The sequence below is a fragment of the Pseudorasbora parva genome, chromosome 3 (assembly GCF_024679245.1).
Source record: "Pseudorasbora parva isolate DD20220531a chromosome 3, ASM2467924v1, whole genome shotgun sequence".
In the NCBI taxonomy this organism is placed as follows: domain Eukaryota; kingdom Metazoa; phylum Chordata; class Actinopteri; order Cypriniformes; family Gobionidae; genus Pseudorasbora; species Pseudorasbora parva.
In genome coordinates, this window is record NC_090174.1 from 8,911,388 (window position 1) to 8,933,644 (window position 22,257).

Consider the following 22,257-nt stretch of genomic DNA (forward strand, 5'->3'; position numbering starts at 1 on the left):
TTAACATTAACATAATCATGACAGACTGAAGTAGAATAAAGCACAGAGACCAATGATTAGTTTCTCATTTTTGTTTGTTGGACATATTTTATTCTAGAAATGAAAACACAGTGGCTCATACAAAATCTATTTATTCTCCAACTAATTTCAAGTCAACCTATAATGAACCAAAATTTAGTTTTTTTATATTTACTTCTAACTTTCGGATACACTGAACAATGCTGTATAGAATGAGATGTCATCTCAAAGTCAGTGCCTTCATTCAGCCTCATTTCAAATGGCATCAGTCCACACTGCTTTCTTCGTCTTCTTCTGCTTCTTCTTCGGCTGCTTCTTCTTCTTCTTCTTCTTCTTCGGCTGCTTCTTCTTCTTCTTCTTCTTCTTCTTCTGCAACAACATCCTCAGTCTCCTCTTCGGGTTGGGCAGCCACATCCGCAGGTCTAGCAGTTGACTCTTCCATGGGCTCTTCTGTTTTTTCTGTGATGGAGCTGGACTGTGATGCCTCCTCAGACACCTCCATCTGCTTAAAGTTAAAGTTAAAGTTATGGGTCAGCCGGTGCTATTGACTCTTGTACTGGTCTGCAATGATGATGATAATGATAAAATTGTACCTGCAATGCTGATTCAGATGATGCTTCTTCCAGCTCCGGAGTAGAATGGGCTGGTTCTTCCTGCTCCATGGGCTCTTCTACTTCTTCCCTCCTGGCTGGGATCTGTTGTGGCGGTGGAGGTGATGGTGATGGTGCTGGTGCTGGTGCTGGTGCTGGAGGTTCGGTAAACACTACGGGTGTCGGGGCTGGAGGTTCTGCTTGTTTTACTGGTGCAGGCATTGATATATGCTTTGGTACTGGCACCTTAACAAACATAAGTGGACAAAAAAAGAGCATTTTATTTGCAGGGTTAGCCAAAGATTATCAATAAAAATCAACTGGTTGCAAAATCTGGTGGGAAAATCTTTCACTTTCACACAAATTCGCGGATCGCATGGATTTCTATGTGACCGCACAAAGTCAGTGTGGAATGAAAATTCACCCGTCTATTTTGTAAATGCATGTTAGTCCTACATGTTATAAGAGATAAAAGAAAAAAAAGTGAATTTATATTTCATTAGAAAGTCAATCTTCCAGTGAACCCATTAAGTCCTGGTTTGCTTGCCATTCACACTAGGGCTGCATGATTAATCAAAATTAAACCGCATGTGATTTGGCAAAGGCTGCGATTATTTTATGCACAGCTTGTCAGTGAAGCATGGCTCTGTGATCAGTAGTAAATTCTGCTCTCCATCTCATGCAGAAACTCAGAATATGCACTGCAGAAGTAAGATAACTCCAGGAAATCCCTATAGGCATCATACTGTCGCTGTAGTTGAATAAACAAAAGATTGAAACACTTTGACTGGATTAAACATGACTAATAAACACACGACTACAACAATATATGGTTTATCTGAGTCAAACCTAATCCACCGCCTTTATCACTTCATAGACTGCTTATGAAATAATATGTTGTGTGGCTTATTCTGTGTAAGAAGCCACATCATCTCACAGAAGGATGTTTTTAAACACTCAACTGTCATTGTGAAGTGACTGTGAAGTAAAAACATGTTATTAAATGTATTTTGTTGGACAAGAGGTTTATAAATGCTTCCCATGTTTGTAAAGATGTTTGAGGTGTGTTGCCTTTTCAAATGCATGTTATAAGTGACTCAAACTCAGATGTGATTTCAGATGGAGCAGCATTCACTACTGATCACAAAGCCGTGCTTTACTGACAAGCTGCACATAAAATAAATAAACAGCAATAAGCTTAATCAGTTCACTCTATCATTTTTAACACTGAACCTAAATACACAAAACAAAAAACAGCTTGCATAACATATTTTGTGATATTTTGTGACATCCAAACCAATACTGTGTGCTGGGCTAAATGCACCGTACTAAGAGTGTGTTCACAGTTGGCTTGTTTGGTTTGGTTAAAGTGAACCCTGGTGCGATTTTTCAGTTAGTGTGATTCAGTTGAATAAGTGTGAACACTACCATCAGAACCCAGGCGTACACCAAACAAACTGACCAAGACTGCTAAATAGATGATAAAATTCAATATAAAATTTCAAATATAAAATTTCGGATTACATTGAAAGTTTCTTAGTAAGATAAATTACAATAATATCCCCTGTGTTGTCTAGATTCAACGCAAGATGCTAGTAAAATAACAATTGGACACTCCAAGTAGCTCACATAACAGTTTGTCAAATGATAAAGGTTCATATTATTTCCTGCCAGTGTTGTCATAAAATACAACAGTAGATACGCATGTCGATCCCTTTTGATGGATCTAAATATAAATTAGCCTATATTTCATCATTAAAACATAACTCAGAAACTAACTACATTTACTACTACTGTTTAGTTGCTTACAGATCGCTCACTCGGTCCTTCTAGCTAACATTCCCTTCTCCACCATCTAAGTTGAAACGATAGTCATTTGACAAGGCTTCTAGTCAATTTGTTAAATAAATATAGATTTTTGAGAACTGAAGTATGATTATTTTGCGGCGGGTGAGTAGTAAACATGACACTGACTATTGTGGCTTCTATATTATTTTGTTTGGCTAAATAAATCGACATTTAAATCAGTACTCTACTGTCAAACTATAACGTTACTGTAAAAACAACATATTTGCGCACTCGTGATTCAAAGTTCAGAAGCTATCATTGTAAAATCATTGCCATGACGGATGGTAGATGTTTTAGCTGTCATTGAGCAGCAGTGGAGTGAAACAGCCAATCAGAGCAGAACTCTGCATTAATATCCATGACTCTTCCAAATAAGGCAAAAACAGAGGATTACATCCTAGGGACAATTTTAAGGGTTGTAAATGGACCTGTAAAACTGTGTCTGGACAAATTTTGACCTTAAATAAGCCACATCTCTCTATGTAGATATCAGAGAACAATTTAAACATTTTAACATATTGTTTCAAATCATTCTAGGGCACCTTTAAACCCACCCCCTCCATTATCAATTGCCATCTTGCATTCACATTTGTGCAATGCCCACATCTTAAAATCCAATTAACAATCAATAAATATAATTGTTTTCTTCTTCGATAATCTGTTACTATCTGTTACTTGTATGTATGTCACAATATAGAAGAAAAGATCTGTCACTACTTCATCACAACATACCTCTCGCTCCCTCTCTTCTATTACTTCTGGAAGTTGAAGTTCAGGTTGTGGTTCTGGCTCCGGCTTCCTGTTGTTGGCCTCCAGAACAGTCATTATAGAAGTTGGAATGTGGGCTTGCTACAGAAACAAATATATAATAAACATTATTTAGAAGTAACATTTTAATAACTAAAGTTCTCATAAAGACTGAATGCACGTTTTTTCCACTTTTCATACTATTCATATTGATGTTTTGGAATAGCATTATAATACAATTTAAAAGAAAATATTTTGCATGCTGTGCATGTTTTATGCATCAAGTAACAGTTTATTTTAGCACTAGTTGTAAACTATTATATTATTTACTCATTTTGAATTGTATTTTTATATTTTCTGTTTAATTCGATTTTAGTTTACGTAATTTTATGTGATTGACATTTTTATTATAAATTTCAAATTAGCCTTATTTTACTTCACCACTTCAATAATTAGTCCAATAATTCGGTTCAACAGTCCAATAATTAATATATATATATATATATATTTAAATGTATTCCTGTGATCAAAGCTGAATTTTCTTCATCATTACTCCAGTCTTCAGTGTTACATGATCCTTCAGAAATCGTGCTATGCTGATTTGGGGCTCGAGAAATATTACTTATTATCCATGTTGGAAACAGGTTTCGCTGTTTAATATTTTTGTGGAAATAATGATGCACTAGCATTCCAAAGTTTGGGTACTGTAAGTGAGATTTAAATTAATGACTTAATACTTTTATTCAGCAGTGAATACATTTAGGATTTTAGTCTCAGTAGCCATTCATTTCCCAGATGACACCTATTTGTAGTGTAGTCAAAAGTACCAAATTTGGTACCAAGTTGGTACTGAAATTTTAAAACAGTGACACTTTGAGTGCTGTTGAGCGGAATTGTAAACGCCTCTGACTGACCATTGTGCGTAAGTGCTAAATGAAAAGCATCATTGATGTATATTTACAATGTTTTTAAAAAGCCGTTCATGATTCCGCTCAACAGTGCTAAAAGAGTTACATTTTTGTCACATTTCAGTACCGACTAGGTACCAAAGTCGGTACTTTTGACAACACTACCTATTTGGGACAAAACCTGACACTTTGGCGATACACACTTGGTGAGGGGTGAAGGAGTGCACGTGCTGCAGGAGGGGCTCCCTCATCTCCGGGCAGCGCTCGAACACACTGGCCAATTGTGGTGGAGGCAGCTGGAGGAGAACATTGTAGGACTGGGGTTTGGTGCGCTGGCAGCACTTCACAAAGCCCTCCCAAACTTTAGGATACTTCCACACCTGAACAATCAAATCAACAGTCAATCAGCGTACAGGCTTATCAGCACAAGATTATAAAATCTGAGATGAGTATGAGATTATTGGCACTGGTAAACAACTGTGCCATTTATGAGTATGAAGGGTTCCGTCCATTGACCTGTTTGAGGATGAGTCGAGCTAGGATGTTCATGACGAAGCCAGCCAGGCGAGGATACATAGTGAGGGACTGGATGACCGTACGCATCAGCAGTATGGGGAGAGGGGTCTGCTCCATCAGCTGCTGCATCACCACGGCCAACACCTCGGACGTGTACACGTTCTTCTCCCCAAAACACAGGTTAGTGGCTACAGGGGGGAAAGAACGACACCCACAGTTAGAGGTAAAAAAAACAATGGAGTCATTTAAGACATCTTTTCAAATTATTTTGATGCGATTTGATTGCAAACTACACCAAATTTAACTAATTAAACTACTAAATTAAACAAACTATTAATTAGGATATTTGTTTTGAACCTACAATTTCGATTAAACCATCACAATATGAAGAAAGTATTTTTGATTTTTTTAATTACATAACTACCGTCATGATTTACTAAAGACAAAAAATACAAAAATTAGAGCTGAAAAGTCATTTTTTTGCTGAAGCATTTGTAGGAGTTTCCCTTTCAGACACAAAATGATGGGGTGTGGGGGGATTTTCATGCAAGGTGATTAAGATTTGCTCTTATCAATTTGCTGGTATTTGTTCCATTATTCAACTGCCAAATGACAGCATGTCTTAAAACAGACTAGTTTGAGCTGCTCTTTATTTTTATTTTTTTTATATAGCGCTTTTACAATGACAGTTGTTTAAAAGCAGCTTCAGTGTTAAACAGGACAATATTGGAACAAAATTTGATTCGGCTGTACAGTCGTTCTGGAGAAAACAGTGATGTTATCAGCTTATTTTAATTTATCATATAGCGACAATGTTGGCAGATCAGTATTATAGTTAATACAATTAATTAAGACCTAATAAATAAATATTTAAATAATTAATAATTTCATTTATTTAAATAATTACATTTATATAAAAGTGTTGAAATCAATGTCAAACTGAAGGATTTATTTTAATTTTAGTAAAAGGCTAGATAGGGACTTGTGTGGAGGATACCTTTGATGATTGACTTCATGTCACACTTGGAGGAGTCAATGTTGTGTAAGGCGATGAGGAGCTCTCCAGGAGTGAGTGGAGACATGGAGGAACTGCCCTCACCTACAGAAAAGAATCTCAAGTTCACTAGAATTCAACTGATCTACGGCAAAACATGACACTGACACAACATCCTTCTGAAAAGAACTTCAGTCAACCTATAATACATGCTTTTCATTGTATTTTATCATCACCACACATGCACAAGAGAGTCAGCAGGTATTACTGTGTTGAGTGCCCAGCAGTCTGTTGAACACCTCCTTCACCACGATGGGATTGAGTTTGATGAGTTTGGGTAGAGCCTGGATCACCTCGTTCTGTTTGACACAATCAAGATACCATTATAAACTCAGTCTCCACAGAGCCCTTTCAAACTTAAAGCCATTTTAAATGCCTTTTAAAGGCAAATGTATCATGCTGACCGTTTCTGATCCTGTTAGTAACCGGCTCGTCTCAGTGATTACAGAAAGCGGGTGTATGTGCAATTATGAACACACATTTAACTGTGACAATGTATATGCAAAATAAAATTGAAAGTTAGGAAAAATTTACCAACAGCTCTCTAACAGAAGGAGCTGATGGAATACTGACAAAGAAAAAAACATGTTGTTTTAAGTTTACTTAAAATCAAAGTCGTTGAAATAGAATTAATATTTTGTCAAAAAAATCAAATCTGATAATTGGCAGTTTAGGTCAGGAAATTCAGGTTGGCCTGCAAAAATATAACGTCACTGCAGCACTCTTATGTGAAAATATATTTAAGATTACAAATGTTAATCTTAGGTGTGATTAACTGCAATAAATAACAAAAATCTGTACACAATTATTTTTAACAGCCTTAAAATAGATTGTTCTGGATGTAAAATCTAACAGGTTGAGCCGTGTTCAGAGTGACTTTAAACTTTAAGGGTGTGAGTTCCAGTTTTTCTCCTGTGTAAGAGAATTGCAAGCACTTCACTTGTCTAACAACAACTCTAAACTAATGGCAAACTCATGAGACGAACCTTCTCCAGGCCGTTGATAACAGGGATGAGGAAACGAACATCTGGCACTCGCTTATGATAAAGATCCCTCACTCTCTCCACCAACTCAGGAGATGGGGGCACTGTGAAAACGATACAACCCACAAAGGTCTACATTTACTATTCAGAGATGCATATAATGACACACGCTCTTTTTCTCTTTCACATCCACACACACCTTTATCAGTGAGTATGTGCAGACAGCGAGTGACCAGCGTCTCTGCTCCTTTAGGACAGTTCTCCACCAGAAGCAGCAGGTCAGGAGAGCTCATTCCCATTCCTCTTATCTATAGAAAAAAACATTGATAAAACAAAACAATTAAAATGACAATAATAAAACTGATGCAATTGTCACTGTCCATACAAGTGCTGAGGAAGAGCTGCAATTCAGTGTTGGGGGTAATGGATTACAAGTAACTAGAGTTATGTAATCAGATTACTTTTATCAAGTAACTAAATTGAAATAAACTAAACTGAATAAATTGACAATTTATTTAACAAAATATCAGTTACCTTTTTAAATAAATGACACAAGTTACTTTGTTTTACCATTTATTGACTGACAGATCTTTCCATGTTAAGAAATTGTGAGTAAAAGTGCAGAGGTTTTTTGTGTGAAAAAGATGATGATTGCAGTACTAGACTAAATGTGAGCATTTACTCATCTCACAAAAAGTAAAAAAAAAAAAAAAGAAAAAAGTAATGCAAAAGTAATACTGCTGTTACTTTTCTTAAAAAGTAACTAAGTAAAGCAAGAAGTTACTTTTTTAAGGGAGCTACGCAATATTGTAATGTATTACTCTTCAAAGTAACTTTCATTTCATGAAGTAAGTTTCATTTCCAACAGACACCATAAGCGGTACACCAATCACAACAGACTGGTCCATCAGACCAATCAGAGCATGTATGTATGCTCTTGGATAGAAGAGTTTTAGAGAAACCGATTGCTTTATGGAACCATTTCAGACACTGCTTATGAGAAAATGAAAGCATCTTTTGACCTTCGATGCATGTAAACCTGTTATACAAGAATGGCATAATAGGGGCAGTTTAACTAAAATAAAGCTGAAATAAAATATCTAAATATTAGTTAGCAAATAATAGTAAACTTAACTGGTTTAACAAACTTAATTATGCTCATTTAGGTTCATAATTTTGTTCTACTACATGATTAAACGCTCAAAAAAATACATTATTTAGTTTCAGGCCCTGTCCACACGAAGCCAGCGCTTTCCCAATCCGATCTTTTTAAATACATTTGCTACTTAACAGATGTGTTTTATTAACGCCTACACCTACCCCAACCCAAAACATACCCTTACAATAATGCAGATACGTTAATTAAATGACACGATATTGATGTGCGCATGCCCAGTGCCCGTAGTTGTATCCCTTACCTCTTTCACTTTGGGACCCGGTTTCGAAAAAAATCGGATGCATGCTTCTAAAACGCCGGATCCGTGTGGACGAAACGCTGATACGGTACAACATTTATACGTATACAGCTAAACGCGTCTCCGTGTGGACGGGGCCTCAGTTTCTTTAAAACCTATCTCCGAAAAGAGCAGTTTATTGTGATGGTCAACCACTAAGACTGTGTGTCAGAACTGTAATGCCCCTTACCATAACTCCCGAAATTCAGCAGCCAGTGCTGTAAACAGGCGCAGTAAAAACTACTGTAGCTACGCTATGTTGCAATAATGTCATGAAGAATAAGATGATCGACCAGACTTTGTATTTTTTTTACATTTCAGAGGCGTCATAAAACTCTGAAATGCATGGTTAAATAAGCAGTCATTGGAAAAACGGTGAGAACACAGATTGTGGTTGTACTGCTTAAGAATATTAGTTTGAGCCAGCAGGTGGGTATTATGCAAATGTATTATATGGTGACGTAGTACAAACAGCTATAGTGGGCACTGTTAGGATATTCGCTAACAGTATGCTGTTGGCCATGCATTTCAGAAAATAAACACTGGAGTGAGTATATCAGGGTCTCTAGAGGATGAGAAGGTCTTACAGGCTGTTCGATGACCCTGAGCACACTGCGTTTGATGTCGGCGATGGCCTCGGTGTAGACAGCAGCCAGCTCGTGCACCAGACGATGGTTAAGGGGCAGGAGAGAGAGATAGAGGTAAAGGCACTGCCGCACAGTCTCCTCTGTCCAGGAAGCTGCTACCTCTGAGGTGTGCAGGATTGACAAAAGTCACCATTATATTAGAACATAGCACACAGTTGAGCTCAGTTTACACCATGTTATTAAAGTAATGATAAAGTTTCTTTCTAAATTAAGGATAATTCACCCAAAATTAGTATTCTGTCATCAACTCATCATTTACTCTTTACATCGGTCCAAACCCATAAGACTTTTGTTTATCTCTGAAACACAGATAAAGATATTTTTAATGAAATCTGAGATTTCTTTCCCACCACTGAAAACCTATTCACCTATAAGGTTCATAAAGAGATTGCAAAATAAACCGAGCAGTTTAATCCAAGTCTCACTATTAAATTAAATTAAACATATAATTACTACTATAAATTAAATTACATCGGTTTGTAAGGCTGGAAAAAGCTAGTAGATGCTGGAAATGTCTAATCACTCTGAGAAAACAAAGGAAATTAGCATCTGAACTCATTCATACAGTTAGAGTCTCTGTCCGAGACGACATCACACTGAGTGAATCATCTATGAATGACTCTAAATTACATGCCTGTCCTTTCACATGAAAATTCCCCCAAACTTGAGATCACCTGAAATGCACCAGAAATCTCTTTGTTACGATGTCAATCCTCACGATGCAGTATTATATGTGTTTGATATCATTTGAAATGTCTCAGTGCGACTGGTACAAATATCTCAACTCCACAGAAGTAAACTAGAACATCCTAAACGTTTTAAGAGTTTAAAGATATCTTTCCTTGGTGTATGGTGGGTGTGGCTTTCAGCCATTTGGCCTCTCTTCTAATCAAGTCTATAGGACCTGATCAATGCAAATTCCTATTGTGAACTGGTATTTCCATTTGAAAGAGTTTCAAATGGTTCTGGGTATGTATCTGGTTCTGGGTATTTAGCCTCCATTGGGACGATTTGGGCGGCCCTTACAAGTTCATCATGTAAAGTGATTGTGTCTCTTCAAAAGATCTGGATTAAACTACTCAATTAATATGGATTTATTTTACAGTCTCTTAATGAATGTTTTGAAGTGTAAAGAGTTTTGGATTAATTAACTTTCAATAGAGGGACAGAAATCTATATTATTTAATTCAAAACATCTTAATTTGGTTTTAAGATGAACAAAAGTCTATGAGAAAAGGTTAATTTTTGGGTGAACTAGTATAAGTACAGAGCACAATTATATCACAAATCTGAAGACTAGATAAAGTCTCTGAACCTGTATCCTCTGCTGCTCCAAACAGAAGAGAAGGTGGGTTTGGGTGGACCAGAAACTGCATGTAGGTGAGAGCGAATTTCTCAATACAGTCCTTCAGATGTTCCTTCTCATACATGCGCTTGATGAAGCTGAGGGCAGTCGACCGCACCTGAACAACATTGGGATTGTTATTATAATACTATGAAATTATTTTATGCAACAATGAAAGACTTTGGAGATTAACCTTTTCTTTCTCATGAGAGCTGAGGTTCAGAAGGACATTGAGGTACTGGTACTGTCTGGAGGGCCGTTTGAGAATGAGCTCCTTTAGGGTGGATATGCCCAGGTAAACACGTGACTGAAAGACAAGTGAGGAAACCATGATTTTATATGTACTGAACTTTTTAAATGATGGCATCAGAAACTTACGGGGGTTTGTTTAGAAGAGTGACTGACCTCATCCTCACAGTAGCGTTGAATCACCTCTAGTGCCGAGTCTGTAATCACCGGAGCCTCCAACACAAGCTTGGTGAAGAGCCTGAGATCAATTAAATTCAGGAATAGTGCAGATGTTTTAAACATGCCAAAATATTTGTCAGAGGTTAAAGTGTTTAGTTCACATGAAAACACTGAATTTGGATAGAGGGCAACGAAACATATTTGGACATTTGAAATGTCCCACAGGGTGACATGTAATCATCCAAAATCATTATAAACAGCATTTTGGCAATTATTTCTTATGATCACAAATTCTAATTAACTGAGAGACTATGTGAAATATTTGTACTTTAATATTTGTAAAAATGAATTTGTCAATGCAGGACCATTTGAAATTAACTAATGAAGGCAATAAAATAAAAAAAAACGACAAAAAACTATGCATTTTCCTTAATACTATACTAAACTTTTAACCCAAAATCTTAAAATAAAAAACAAATATTATGCATCTTTAAATGTTACCCATTCAAAAGATAAATGGACCAAGTAATTGTCTCCCTAAAAAGTTATTTTGATTTGATGGTTTTAAAAACTGTTAATGAAATACCTAATTCATATAAATGTAAAATTACAATAAACGAATCATTTGAAATTTAAATAAATCAAAATAAAACACTAAAAAAAGATAAAATATTTTACGTTCACCCGCATATCATGTGACCATTTACCGATGAGAGAACTGTGAACGGGTTGTTAAATTATTGAAATATATATATATTTTAAATTGTTTATATATTGAGTCTGACAAGTTTAAGAAAACCTAATGTATAACAAACATTGTATCGGCATGGGAATGCACATAAAACCTTTTGATGAACTATTTTCATTCACTGATTGTATCATGTTGATGAATAAATCTCACCCATCCCTCTGCTCAGGTTTCTCCTGCACGCCAGACAGAAGTGTGAACAGACAGTGCTCATAGCTGTCCAGAGAGCTGGAGGGCTGCTGACTCAGGTATTCATTGTACTCGTGGTACAGCAGGGAAAAGGCCAGCTCACTTCTGCTCCGCATATCCTCCAAGATAAACTGTAACAAGTCTTTTTTCTTCCCTCCCTCAAATTGGGTCACCAAGCGTGCAAGCAACTTCACACGGACCTGGGATAAGATTAAACACACAGATGATTTAGATAAGTGGACATGGTGGCCGAGACAGTATGCATAGAACAGCCTCCAAAAGCACTCACATGGGACATCCCAGTCTGTGCAATGGCCTTTTCTGATTGGAGGATCCGCTTAATGGCCATGTTGGTAAGTTTCTCGATCTGAGCAGCTGAAAACGGCTGCACCACGTCCGCCAATTTGAACACTTTTTTTCTGCCACTGGCACCAAGAGCTCTGAATAAGGGTTAATGGGGAGAAAAACAAAAAGAAACAATTAAAGGGTTACTTCAGCAATTAGCATATGACTTTGTATCAGTTGAAACCCTGGAGTATTCGAATGATCGTACCCCCGCGGCCGCAGGCATTCATGTAAACGGAGCGGTGTGGAGCAAAGTGAGGGTTTCAAATGAAAGTTAAGCTTCCAAAGGCATGAACTGAAAACGCGCAGGACTGAACATACGCTGTAAATGACTGCTGCGAGCGCGGTTGTGATTACCTCAGCTCTCATCAGGAGCGCTCATTCATCACGGTGAATGTAATCTGACTCCTGCAGCGTTTGTGCTGTGACATTCCCTCAGCGGCAAAATCACATTATATATTGAACAGACACGTTCGGTTTTTAATTCTAATGTCTGTTCTCTAACTAAACTGATTTTATGAAAATGAACGCAGTGGGAAAGTGATCCAGTAATCCAGTAGTGGTGGCTTTGGTAGTGGCCTCACAGGGCAGCGAAGCATTCTGGGAATTGTTGACTTTCATCCCCATGAGACAAATACATTTTCTGTCTTTTCTCAGTCTAGAAAGCACCAAATTCAAAAATAGTTTCACATTTCTACTACATTAATGACCCAGTTTAAATACAGATTCATCTTCCCAGCGCTGAAGTACGGCTTTAAACCACACAAACGGTATGTTTCTGTTTGGAAATGTAGTGAGCCCCTTAACTAGACAGTATTTAAAGAGGACATTTTCAACTTCAACTAATATCCATTTCCGTATTTATAGCTGCTTGCAGGGCCGTACCCACCATTGAGGTCCCCGAGGTCCGGACCTCGGTAATTCTCCGAGGTGTACATAATAGAAGTTGCAAAATAATAGCTTATTAAGGCAGCGTGTACAAACAAGTGTTCTCGCCTCGCCCGGCGTATGTTTTCAATTGTTTCCAATGGATGCGCCGCACTTTTTAATAGCGGCAACAGCTGGCAGGTTTTGTCAATTTTTACGCGTTGAGCGTCCACAGTTCAACTTTGGGTGAATATCAATGTCCAATCACAGTGGAGGAGAGGCGGGACAAATGCCACAATCACCAACCGGCGCTTCGAACAGCGACTGATGTTTGACATCACAACACCGCGAGAGCGCTTAATAATCAGGGATGCAAACTAATAACGTTTTCTTTACCTGGTTTTCCTGGAATCCTTTAGTAAATTTACATTTACAACTTTGTTTTTACCGATACAGTCGAAAATGAAATAAAGACAAATAAAGCTCAGCTTTGAAAAGAGAAAATATACATGGCAAGAGAAGGAGACTGGGGGAAAAATAAAGAGAGAAGATGATGGCGATGAGACAGAAAGCGCAGGTAGCCCCCTGTGCTCAGAATAGAAAAAACATTAGCCTACAATATATTCCTAATTGCTACACATAATGTGATTCTTGTCTGTGAAATCCTGGCTAAAGTCTCATAATCTAATATTGAGATTAGGAGAACCAAATTTTGATTACACTCATTGGTTATATTTTCACATTGATTTCTATCTTTGACATGATCTTACTCATTCAACATTAAATATGTCAAGGTTATATATTCAAATAATGTTCTTTATATAATGTAAATCCCAAAAATTAACTTAAGCTAGGTTTTCAAAGATGGAGTCACACATATGTCTTCTTTGGCTCAATTTAACAACAAAACAGATCTTCTGATTTTCTAATTTGGAGTCAAATTTTTTTGCAACATTTAACCAGATTCTCATTTATAAAAATCTGTCTTCTTAAAATAATTTATACTGCACACTTACATGGTTTAAAAGCTAGTTAGCTGATTCTTTGATTTTCTTATGTCTTAAAATGCATATGTAAAGGAGCTAAATGTTTTTTTTTCATTTGGACCTCGGTATTTAGAAAATCCTGGGTACGGCCCGGACTGCTTGTATGTGTATATGTTATGCTATGGGTACACTCTTACTTGGGCTGTGTGGTGGGCAGAATGGGTTCTGGAAGCTTCTTGATCTGAGGTGCCTCTTCAGTAAAGGGGCTCTTGTAGGCAGCCACCGCCCCTACTACTGAGATGGCTTGACCGAGGGACACTGCAGACAGCTTGCGGATGATGAGAGGATCTTTGGAGCTGGACTCAGCCGCTCCTCCCTCTTCCTCCTTTACCTCTTCATCTCGAGCCTTACACATCTCCAGCCCTGAGTGGGAAGAGAGAAAGATGGTTTTCAACATGCAGTGCTACACTTTGCACAACCCCCCTCACTGTCAGCTGTCCTGTAAAGGAGTTTCCTCTCCTTCCTTCAAAATATCCATCACCTCACCTGGTCCCAGTCCAGCCCCAGTCATCTGTGTGGCCATCAGCCTGGCTAAATGTTTGATCTGAGCATCAGTGCCGGCCGATTCTACAGGCGTGTAGGTGGCCTGGAAAGAGGCTGGCATCACTTCAGGCAGGTAAACCATACTGATGAGCACCTGCATTGAAAGGAAGCAGAAAATGTGCAGTTAACAAACATGAAAGTTGCAGTAATAAGCAAGACTGTGTGCTACTCAACAAAGAGCTCCACAAGTTTCTGCCAATGTTTTGATTTATATCAAAAAAGATTTAAATGATTACTAATTTTAAAGTCTCAAAATTTAAAAAAAGACCCACAATGAGCAAAATAATTTGGTTGATAAAAAGCTTATAATTAATGAAATCATAAAAATGTAAAATTAAAATAAATTAATAAAACACATAGGACTGCACAATTAGTCAAAATAAATATGGCTTAGTGCGATTATTAAATTCAAAGGTGGGGTAAGTGCTTTCTGGTAACCGTTGTTCTCATTTCAAATCACCAAAACAAACACGCCCCTACCCCCAAAAGGGTCTCGGCCCTATTTTGATAGCTCCGCCCCACACATACGCAACCCAGGCAACGACTATGGCAGAATCTGCATCACGCGTTACAACTCTAGGTCGAATATTCAATGAAAAAGTCACCCCTTCCATCACAAAAACACAAACTGATCTCATGATCAACTCGATAGTACACAAGCATGACATTACAACTAAGCGACAACTACAAACAAGCGAACATGACACGAGCATATTCAAGCAAAAGTCAGAATATATTAGTTCTCGGCTAATGTCTGTCCTGTGTGTCGTGTGTTTTGAATAATGACATGCACTGAGCACACTCCTCACCCTCAATAGTAGACACGCCCCTTACCTGCTGATTTGCTACAAGTTTGTTTTTGGACTCGGCCCGGGTCAGAGTAAAACATTGCACTGTGTTCATTTACACTGTTCTCAAGTGTTTTCATTGTCTAAAAAGTAAACCGGCTCACAGTAAAATCCACAAAATTAATGAAATGATAACAGAAGACTAAAAATAGAGGTGCTATTACCAGTGATGGGAATAACGGCGTTAATTTTTTCAGTAACAAGTAATCAAACTAATTACTGTTTCCCCCGTTACAATGCCGTTATCGTTACTGAGAATAAAATGCCGCGTTACTATAATTGAGCTCACTGAAGCGGTTTACATCCGATCAGACACGCTCTGGCTACCGGATTAGACAGAGCCACGACATTAAAGCAACAAAAACTAGGTTCTTCTCATGAGAAAGTGGGTAAGCCCACCATACAAACAATACTTGAGAGCACTTCTTGTTAAACTGTTTACTTTCGTGAGGAAGAAAATACTTCAAGCAGGCTACAGTATGTCTACCAGTTGTGTGACAGACTCTTTGTAGTGCACATTAAAATTCTAAAACTATGTAAATTAGGCTAATATATTTTTTATTATTATTTTCTATTTTTGGTATACTTTTCTTAAGGAGCATCATTCATTTTTAGATTTATTTGATGGCCCGTTGGGGTCTGTGCAATAAATATTACAGTTCTAAACAATTTATTTTGTTTTATTGTTCCACTATATTACTGATATTTACAATAATGTATTGAATTTGATTGTACAATGTTTTATAATAATAATTTATTCTATGTAGTGTCCATTTCATTCATTTAACATTTAATATTGGGGGCATCCAAGTTATTTTACATATTTGAACATTTAAAAAAAGTTATAAACACTTGTCTGTTCTACTAATTTCAATTGACTTGTGAAAACTGGTTAAAAAAAATCTAAATGATATGACTTATAGCAATTTTTTTTACAGTAACGCATTATAGAGTAATTCAGTTACTAACTCAGTTACTTTTTTGAACAAGTAGTGAGTAACTATAACTAATAAAAAAATTTAAAGTAATGTTCCCAACACTGGCTATTACTGAATAAATATCAATGTAAAGTACAGTAAATGCATGCATGTGTGCAGTTAAAATATAATAAAAATCAATGGAAAAGAAATCCACACAAACTACAGTTCTATATGTCACTCATTTTCATCACTTTAAGTTCCCTTTTTTTCAGCATTATTAATTTACCATATTTATAACGAGAAACATCTATTTAAACTAACCTGAAAACTTAACAATTTTATAATAATAAAACTTTTACTATTATTTCAGCAGAAAGAAATACATGTTAAGTAAGTTCCTAAACTAAAACTACCACACACAAAACTCAAGAGGAACACCACACTTGCTAACTGTAGCCACAGTACGCACCAGGTTGGCCACATTCTCTGGTGACAGCAGAGGCAACAGGAACTCAGCAGTGAGATCGATGGCTGATTGGGTGCCAACGGAGGAGGACGGTTTTGGGGTGACAACGGGAGCTGGTTCCTCCTTATCCTCATCATCCTCCCCTAGAGCACCCTCTGAGAGCACAAACAAGGCATTTTTTTCCCTTCTTTTCAAAATCAGTGCCAACAACTGTTTGATCTACAACAAACAACGAGCCATTTAGCTATTTAAAATAGCCACTCACCCATCTTGATCCTCTTGCCCTCAACGTAGGGCTCATGGTGGAGTCTCTTACGTGGTTGTACGATGGCTGGCGTGCAGCGGGCAATCTCGCTCTGAGACATACCAAGGTCAAGCAGGAGAGTGGAAATCTGGCCCTGAAAGTCTACGCTGCTGGGGTGCTTCAGCACTGCAACCAGGTGCAGCTTCAGGTTCTTGCGCACACTGCTCACTTGAGACTTAGCCAGAGTTGGAGGCAGGTTAGCTGGCGAACACAGCAGAAGCAAATAAGATCAAAAGAAATTATTACATTAGTGTTCAATGCTCTGAATAACGTCAGTAAACAGAACTCACCATGTAGCGTCTCATAGGCCTGCACCACCTCAGACATGAACATGGGCCGCTGTCTGGCCAGCGTAGCCAGTGATCCCAGTGCAGTGGTTAGATTAATGCTGGAGATGGCAGGGTGCACCATGAACTTTAACAACTGCTCCAGAGCCGACTTACCCTCCTCACATAAGGTGTCTTAGAGCAAGAGATGAAGGAAGAGGAAGGTGAAGAATGAAGAAAAAGAAAGCAAAAGGAGAGAATTAAAATATGTTTGTAAGACTTGCTGGGTTAAAGATTATTAATCAAATTTGTCTGTTCAATTGAACTGATTTGCTGAATTCAAAACAGGGTGAGCTCGCATTAGCTTCATCACTACCATTGAAACCGGCAGTGGCTTCTGCATATTCTTAAAGGAATAGTTCACCCAAAAATGAAAATTCCATCATTAATTACTCCCCCCTTATGTTGCTCCAAACCTGTAAGATCTTTGTTCAACAAATGAAGATCTTTTTGATTAAATCCAAGAGCTCTCTTACCTCTCCATAGACAGCAATTGAATTAACACTTTCAAGGCCCAGAAAGGTATTAAAGACAATCGTTTAAATAGTCTGTGTCTACAGTGGTTCAACCTTAATGTTATCAAGTGACGGGAATTAGCCTGACAAGCCAGACCCACATCAAGATGTTTGGTCTGGAAACTCACCATTGACAGGGCTCAATCCGAGGGGCGGGACAAATGGTTGTCTTTCAAACTCCCTCTGCACGCGATAGGATAGAGCTACAACCAACCGGAGCAACGAAGGTGAAACAGAGCTTGTTGATAGATTAAACATTCACCGTATCCGGTTGGTTAAACTCTGAATACATCTTCCCTTTTTAAGAATGACTTCAGTGCCGTTCTTTGTTCTTTTCTCAGAGAAAAGCTTAACTCCAAGTCTTCCAGAGTCGCGGTCAAAGCTGATTCGAAAGGCCGCCGTTCGCCAGTTTCTGTGGTTACTAGAAGCACGCAAACGCAACTCGGCCGTCGTCATTATGGCCCCGCCCGCCGACTCTATACACGATGTGATTGGTCCGGCAAGAGTTAGGCGAATACAGCTCAGAAGGGTATTGGGAGTTGCTAGACGACACTCGCGGGCAGATTAAATTTGCTGCCGCTAGGGTGCGTCTAGATTCCTAAGCTAGACGGGAATACTTTTTGTGTAAAAAAATAACGGTTTTATGCAACTATTTTTTTCTCCTCCGTGTCAATCCTCTGACGCTGTTCATGTAGTAAAGACATGTTCTACGTCAGAATGCTGGCTTTGTATCGGCCAGAATCTGCATCAGCATCACACGCATGCGTTGTTACACCGTAGTCACATGGACTATTTTAACAATGTCTTTACTACCTTTCTGGACTGTGAAAGTGGTCGTTGTGTTGCTGTCTATGGAGGAGTCAGAGACCTCTCGGATTTCATCAAAAATATCTTAATTTGTGTTCAGAAGATAAACAAAGGTCTGATAGGTTTGGAATGACATGAGGGTGAATTATTAGGGTAAGTAATGACTTTTCATTTTTGTGTGAACTAACCCTTTAAAGCAGGGGTGGCGAACTCCGGTCCTGGAGAGCCTCAGTCCTGCGAAGTTCAGTTCCAACCCTGAAAAAAAGTCACCTGCCTGCAGCTTTCTATTAAACCTTCAGACCTTGATTAGCTTGCTCAGGTGTGTTTGATAAGAGTGGAAGCTAAACTCTGCAGGACTGAGGCTCTCCAGGACCGGAGTTCGCCACCACTGCTTTAAAGGATGAATAATTCCAAATGAACTCACTCTCTCTCCCTTCACGAATGGGAGAGAAACACAGGCACCTTCACACTTATACAAAATATGCGCATGTAATAGAGCACTTTAAAAAGAGTGAAAGACGAGGGAAGGCGAGTGAAAATATATCTGTTCTAGACTTATACTTAGCCTCTAGCTCAAACACTGGTGAGTGAAATCTAACAACAATCGCGCAGCCACCATATAAAATTAACAAAAAAGCTTGAGTTTGGAAATGTGTTTCTGCTCTTACCATATCGAATATATGAGTGGTCTTTGGGGATTTTGTCCAGGCTGATGTCTCCCTCCTGCTTCTTGGGTGTGTCAGAATCGGATGTCCGTGGTGAAAGAGTGATAATGAGGGACTCTGTGAATTTGATGGCGTGAGTGCGGACTCCGTCGTTATCGGAATCAAGCAATGCCAGAACATCCCCTTTCATCTGGGTCACCATATCCCAGCATGCCTCCTGCATGTCCGAGACACTCTTTGTGCGCACCAGCCACTAACAGAACAAATAAAAACTAAGTCAGACACCTAAAAATATCAACCCAGCTTAACAAAAAATACTGTGTAATGGCTGATACCTGTAAAGCCACTTTATATAGCTGAGTGAGCGTCAGAATGGCCTTTTTTACCACATTCACACTATCATCTCTCATCAGCATGTTCAGGTTGGCAATCAACCTCAGGAGAAGCTCATTGTCTCTTTTGCTGAATAAACGAAAAGCGGCTGGTCATGAAGTGTTGATCAAAGTGTTACGCACTGGAGTGTTACTGCTCACAAGTGCACAAACCAACACTCACCTTGCCTCCTCAATGAATCCGATGACAAACTTTCGCACCTCGATTGACTTGTCAGTCTGAAAAGCGATGATTTCCTGTTGAGGATGGATAAAAGCAGAAAAAAATAATTTAATTTCGGTACTGGCAACATTTACACAAGCTGGTGAAGACTGTATGGATTATGGAACTTACATCCAGAAAGTTATCAAGCAAAGACGGGTCCTTGTTGATAATCAACTCCTGCACCTAATAATAAAAGGACATAACTAATTAAACATGAACACTAAACATCTGATTTTAATATTTACAACCATATGGAAAGGATTTTAAAACCTGTTTGAGGACAATAAGCTTTTCCTCTGTAGAGATGAGGGCTGCCTGGTTTAGCAATTCCACCACCTGATGGAAAAAAGCAGTCCATGCCAAATGTCACATTTGTAAAAATACAAAAATCGTAATAATTATTGGTGTAACTCAGTTATAAGTAATGATGGGATTGGCCAGTGTGTTACCTTTTCGCTGGTGGTCATGTCTGAGACTGCATCTCCCTCATTGCTGAATAACTGGGAGCTACCATGTGCTTGTTCTCCCACGCCGGACGCCATTATAAGAATATCTAAAGAAAAGAGCACGAGAGGTATTAATAGAAGGTTCACAAATGATTAAAGTCACCATGAAATCAAAATGGACAATTGTTGTTGTTTTTTATAGAATATTTCAGTATTATTAGAGATTTATTAAATTCTTCATTTTTTAAATTCATGTGCCCTCTTAATATTTAATCAAAATAACTCCCCCACCCTCTTTCAGCGACGTCTTCTCTGATGACGTGTTTACTGGCGTGAGGACGGGACAACCTGTCCAACCCATAGCAAACCACAACCATCCAATGAACCAAACAATTCCATTTGGACAAAATTCCCACCCCACATTTCTGCTTGTTTGGGAAGCCATTTTACTCAGATACACGTCACAATAGAGAAAAGACTATTGCAACTTCCTTTACATGCAGAGTTGAATTTCTAAATTAAGATGAAGAAATAAGGTGAGCGCAAATTCCATATTGCAGATTGTTCGATTTGATATTATTTGGATCTAATTGTAAAGTCACGGTGAACAACAACTCGAGACATTTAACTAGAGGCTGGAAGAACAATTGTAACTCAAACTACATTCTTCATTTAGATTAATGTACATACTACAAAACAAAATTCACTAAAGTCTTAGTCCACACTATGTGGGATGTCTTTTTTCTTAAATGATATTCAGAGCATCGAGGAATATGCTCAATAATTATAAAATCAAAAATACCACTTAACAGAATTCACTGTTTTCACACACAAAAAAAACACACAACTTGAGCACATCAAAGTAGTGCTTAATCTAGAAACACCTGGCATTTAAAACCTCTACCCCCCTTCTGTAGAACCCGTTTACCCCATTCACCTGTGGTGTCTTCACTAAATACAAGGAGCACAAACACAAGACAAAACAAGAAACCTGTCAAAGAAGCAGAAATCTGAGGTGTGTCTATAAAGAACTTCATCATTGTGATGAAGCATGTGGTAAAAATAAGACTTATAATGGCAGAGATTGCCAAATAATTGCACCCTAATCTACAAATGTCAATTAAACCATAAGATTATTTAGGCAAGAACACTAGTAGTTCTGCAAGATGCTCTTTACTTTTACAGTACAGAAGTACACAGCAAATTGGGATTGCTGTATACAATAGTGTTTCATAATTCATGAAGAATCATTGATTTCGGTAGCACTCAACATACAATTTGACAGAAAACATAATAGCAATGTCATGTCTTCATGTCGAGGTAATATTACTTTAGACAGTACACTTACAGTACTTTAGTCTACATCTTTAAAGGCAAAAATAGACGTTTTTCTTGCATAACTTGTTGGTTAAAATGACTACATTCAAAGTAATTCAAATGTAGTCATTACATGTCACATTGGGATTATGTTTTGAAACATAATGTACTTGTGTAAAATGAAACATTCAAACAAATGAAAACAATTAGGTGTTGAATCTCTTTAACAAATGGTACTAGAATACAACTAAGCGAGACAAATGGTCGGGGAAACACTGACCATGAAGCAGATATAAGTGCTGAAGTAACTTTAAAACTAGTACTTACTGAAAATGAATGAAAAATAGCTCGTTGACGTCTCATACAGAACTAGGCTAACAGCAGCTTGATAAATTAATCGTATAAAACAGGCTTCCTGGCAGCCATAAAATAGTAAATGAGTATCACAGAGAAATCAAACTTATTTTAAAGTAAGAGGAATTACTAGATGAATCCTTTTAAATTTTATAAAATGTGGGAAATAGAAATTTAGAGTTAAAACCAGCCAGTTAGCACTAACGCTAAGCAACCTTTTAGGCATGAAAATTAAAAAAAGCACAAACCGTATTTTACCTTACTCGGAACTTCTTTTGATAACTTCACACGTTGGAATTACATGTTCGTATAATTCACTTAGATGCAAATTGACCATTCGTAGCAATTATTATAGAAAAGTATTGATTTACGGCATGCTAAGAGAAGAATCTACTTCCGGGGTTGAACGTGAACGTGGGGTTGATGGGAAATTGAG

The 22,257-nt window shown here is 37.9% G+C and overlaps 1 protein-coding gene across 3 annotated transcripts; it reads right to left on the minus strand.

The window, feature by feature from the left end:
- Positions 1-56: 56 nt before the first annotated feature.
- On the minus strand, positions 57-22,216 carry sympk (symplekin). Of its 3 annotated transcripts, none has more exons than XM_067437756.1 (27): positions 22,080-22,216; positions 20,154-20,257; positions 19,975-20,040; positions 19,834-19,887; positions 19,663-19,736; positions 19,443-19,569; positions 19,111-19,360; positions 17,085-17,255; positions 16,756-16,995; positions 16,494-16,645; positions 14,200-14,350; positions 13,851-14,076; positions 11,745-11,895; positions 11,420-11,655; positions 10,516-10,597; positions 10,304-10,417; positions 10,081-10,228; positions 8,706-8,866; positions 6,864-6,972; positions 6,668-6,768; positions 5,890-5,980; positions 5,625-5,726; positions 4,628-4,815; positions 4,315-4,491; positions 3,189-3,305; positions 612-854; positions 57-520 (listed from the first exon to the last, which is right to left on the minus strand). In XM_067437756.1, the coding sequence occupies exons 2-27, from the start codon at positions 20,244-20,246 to the stop codon at positions 284-286; spliced, it is 3,861 nt and encodes a 1,286-aa protein (XP_067293857.1). In that variant the 5' UTR covers positions 20,247-20,257; positions 22,080-22,216; the 3' UTR covers positions 57-283. The 3 variants fall into 3 exon arrangements, with proteins under 3 accessions (XP_067293857.1, XP_067293855.1, XP_067293856.1); XM_067437754.1 differs by having other exon boundaries at positions 57-523; XM_067437755.1 differs by having other exon boundaries at positions 57-523; positions 22,070-22,216.
- Positions 22,217-22,257: the final 41 nt, after the last annotated feature.

What these genes read in the sequence shown, in the direction of transcription:
- sympk (XM_067437754.1), bottom strand. Translation starts at nt 20,246, where the DNA reads ATGGCGTCCGGCGTGGGAGAACAAGCACATGGTAGCTCCCAGTTATTC. An exon ending in ACATGACCACCAGCGAAAAG is followed by an intron (nt 20,041 to 20,153) that starts GTAACACACTGG and finishes TTTTTCCATCAG; the next exon opens with GTGGTGGAATTGCTAAACCA. An exon ending in AACGCTACTGTGAGGATGAG is followed by an intron (nt 10,418 to 10,515) that starts GTCAGTCACTCT and finishes CTTGTCTTTCAG; the next exon opens with TCACGTGTTTACCTGGGCAT.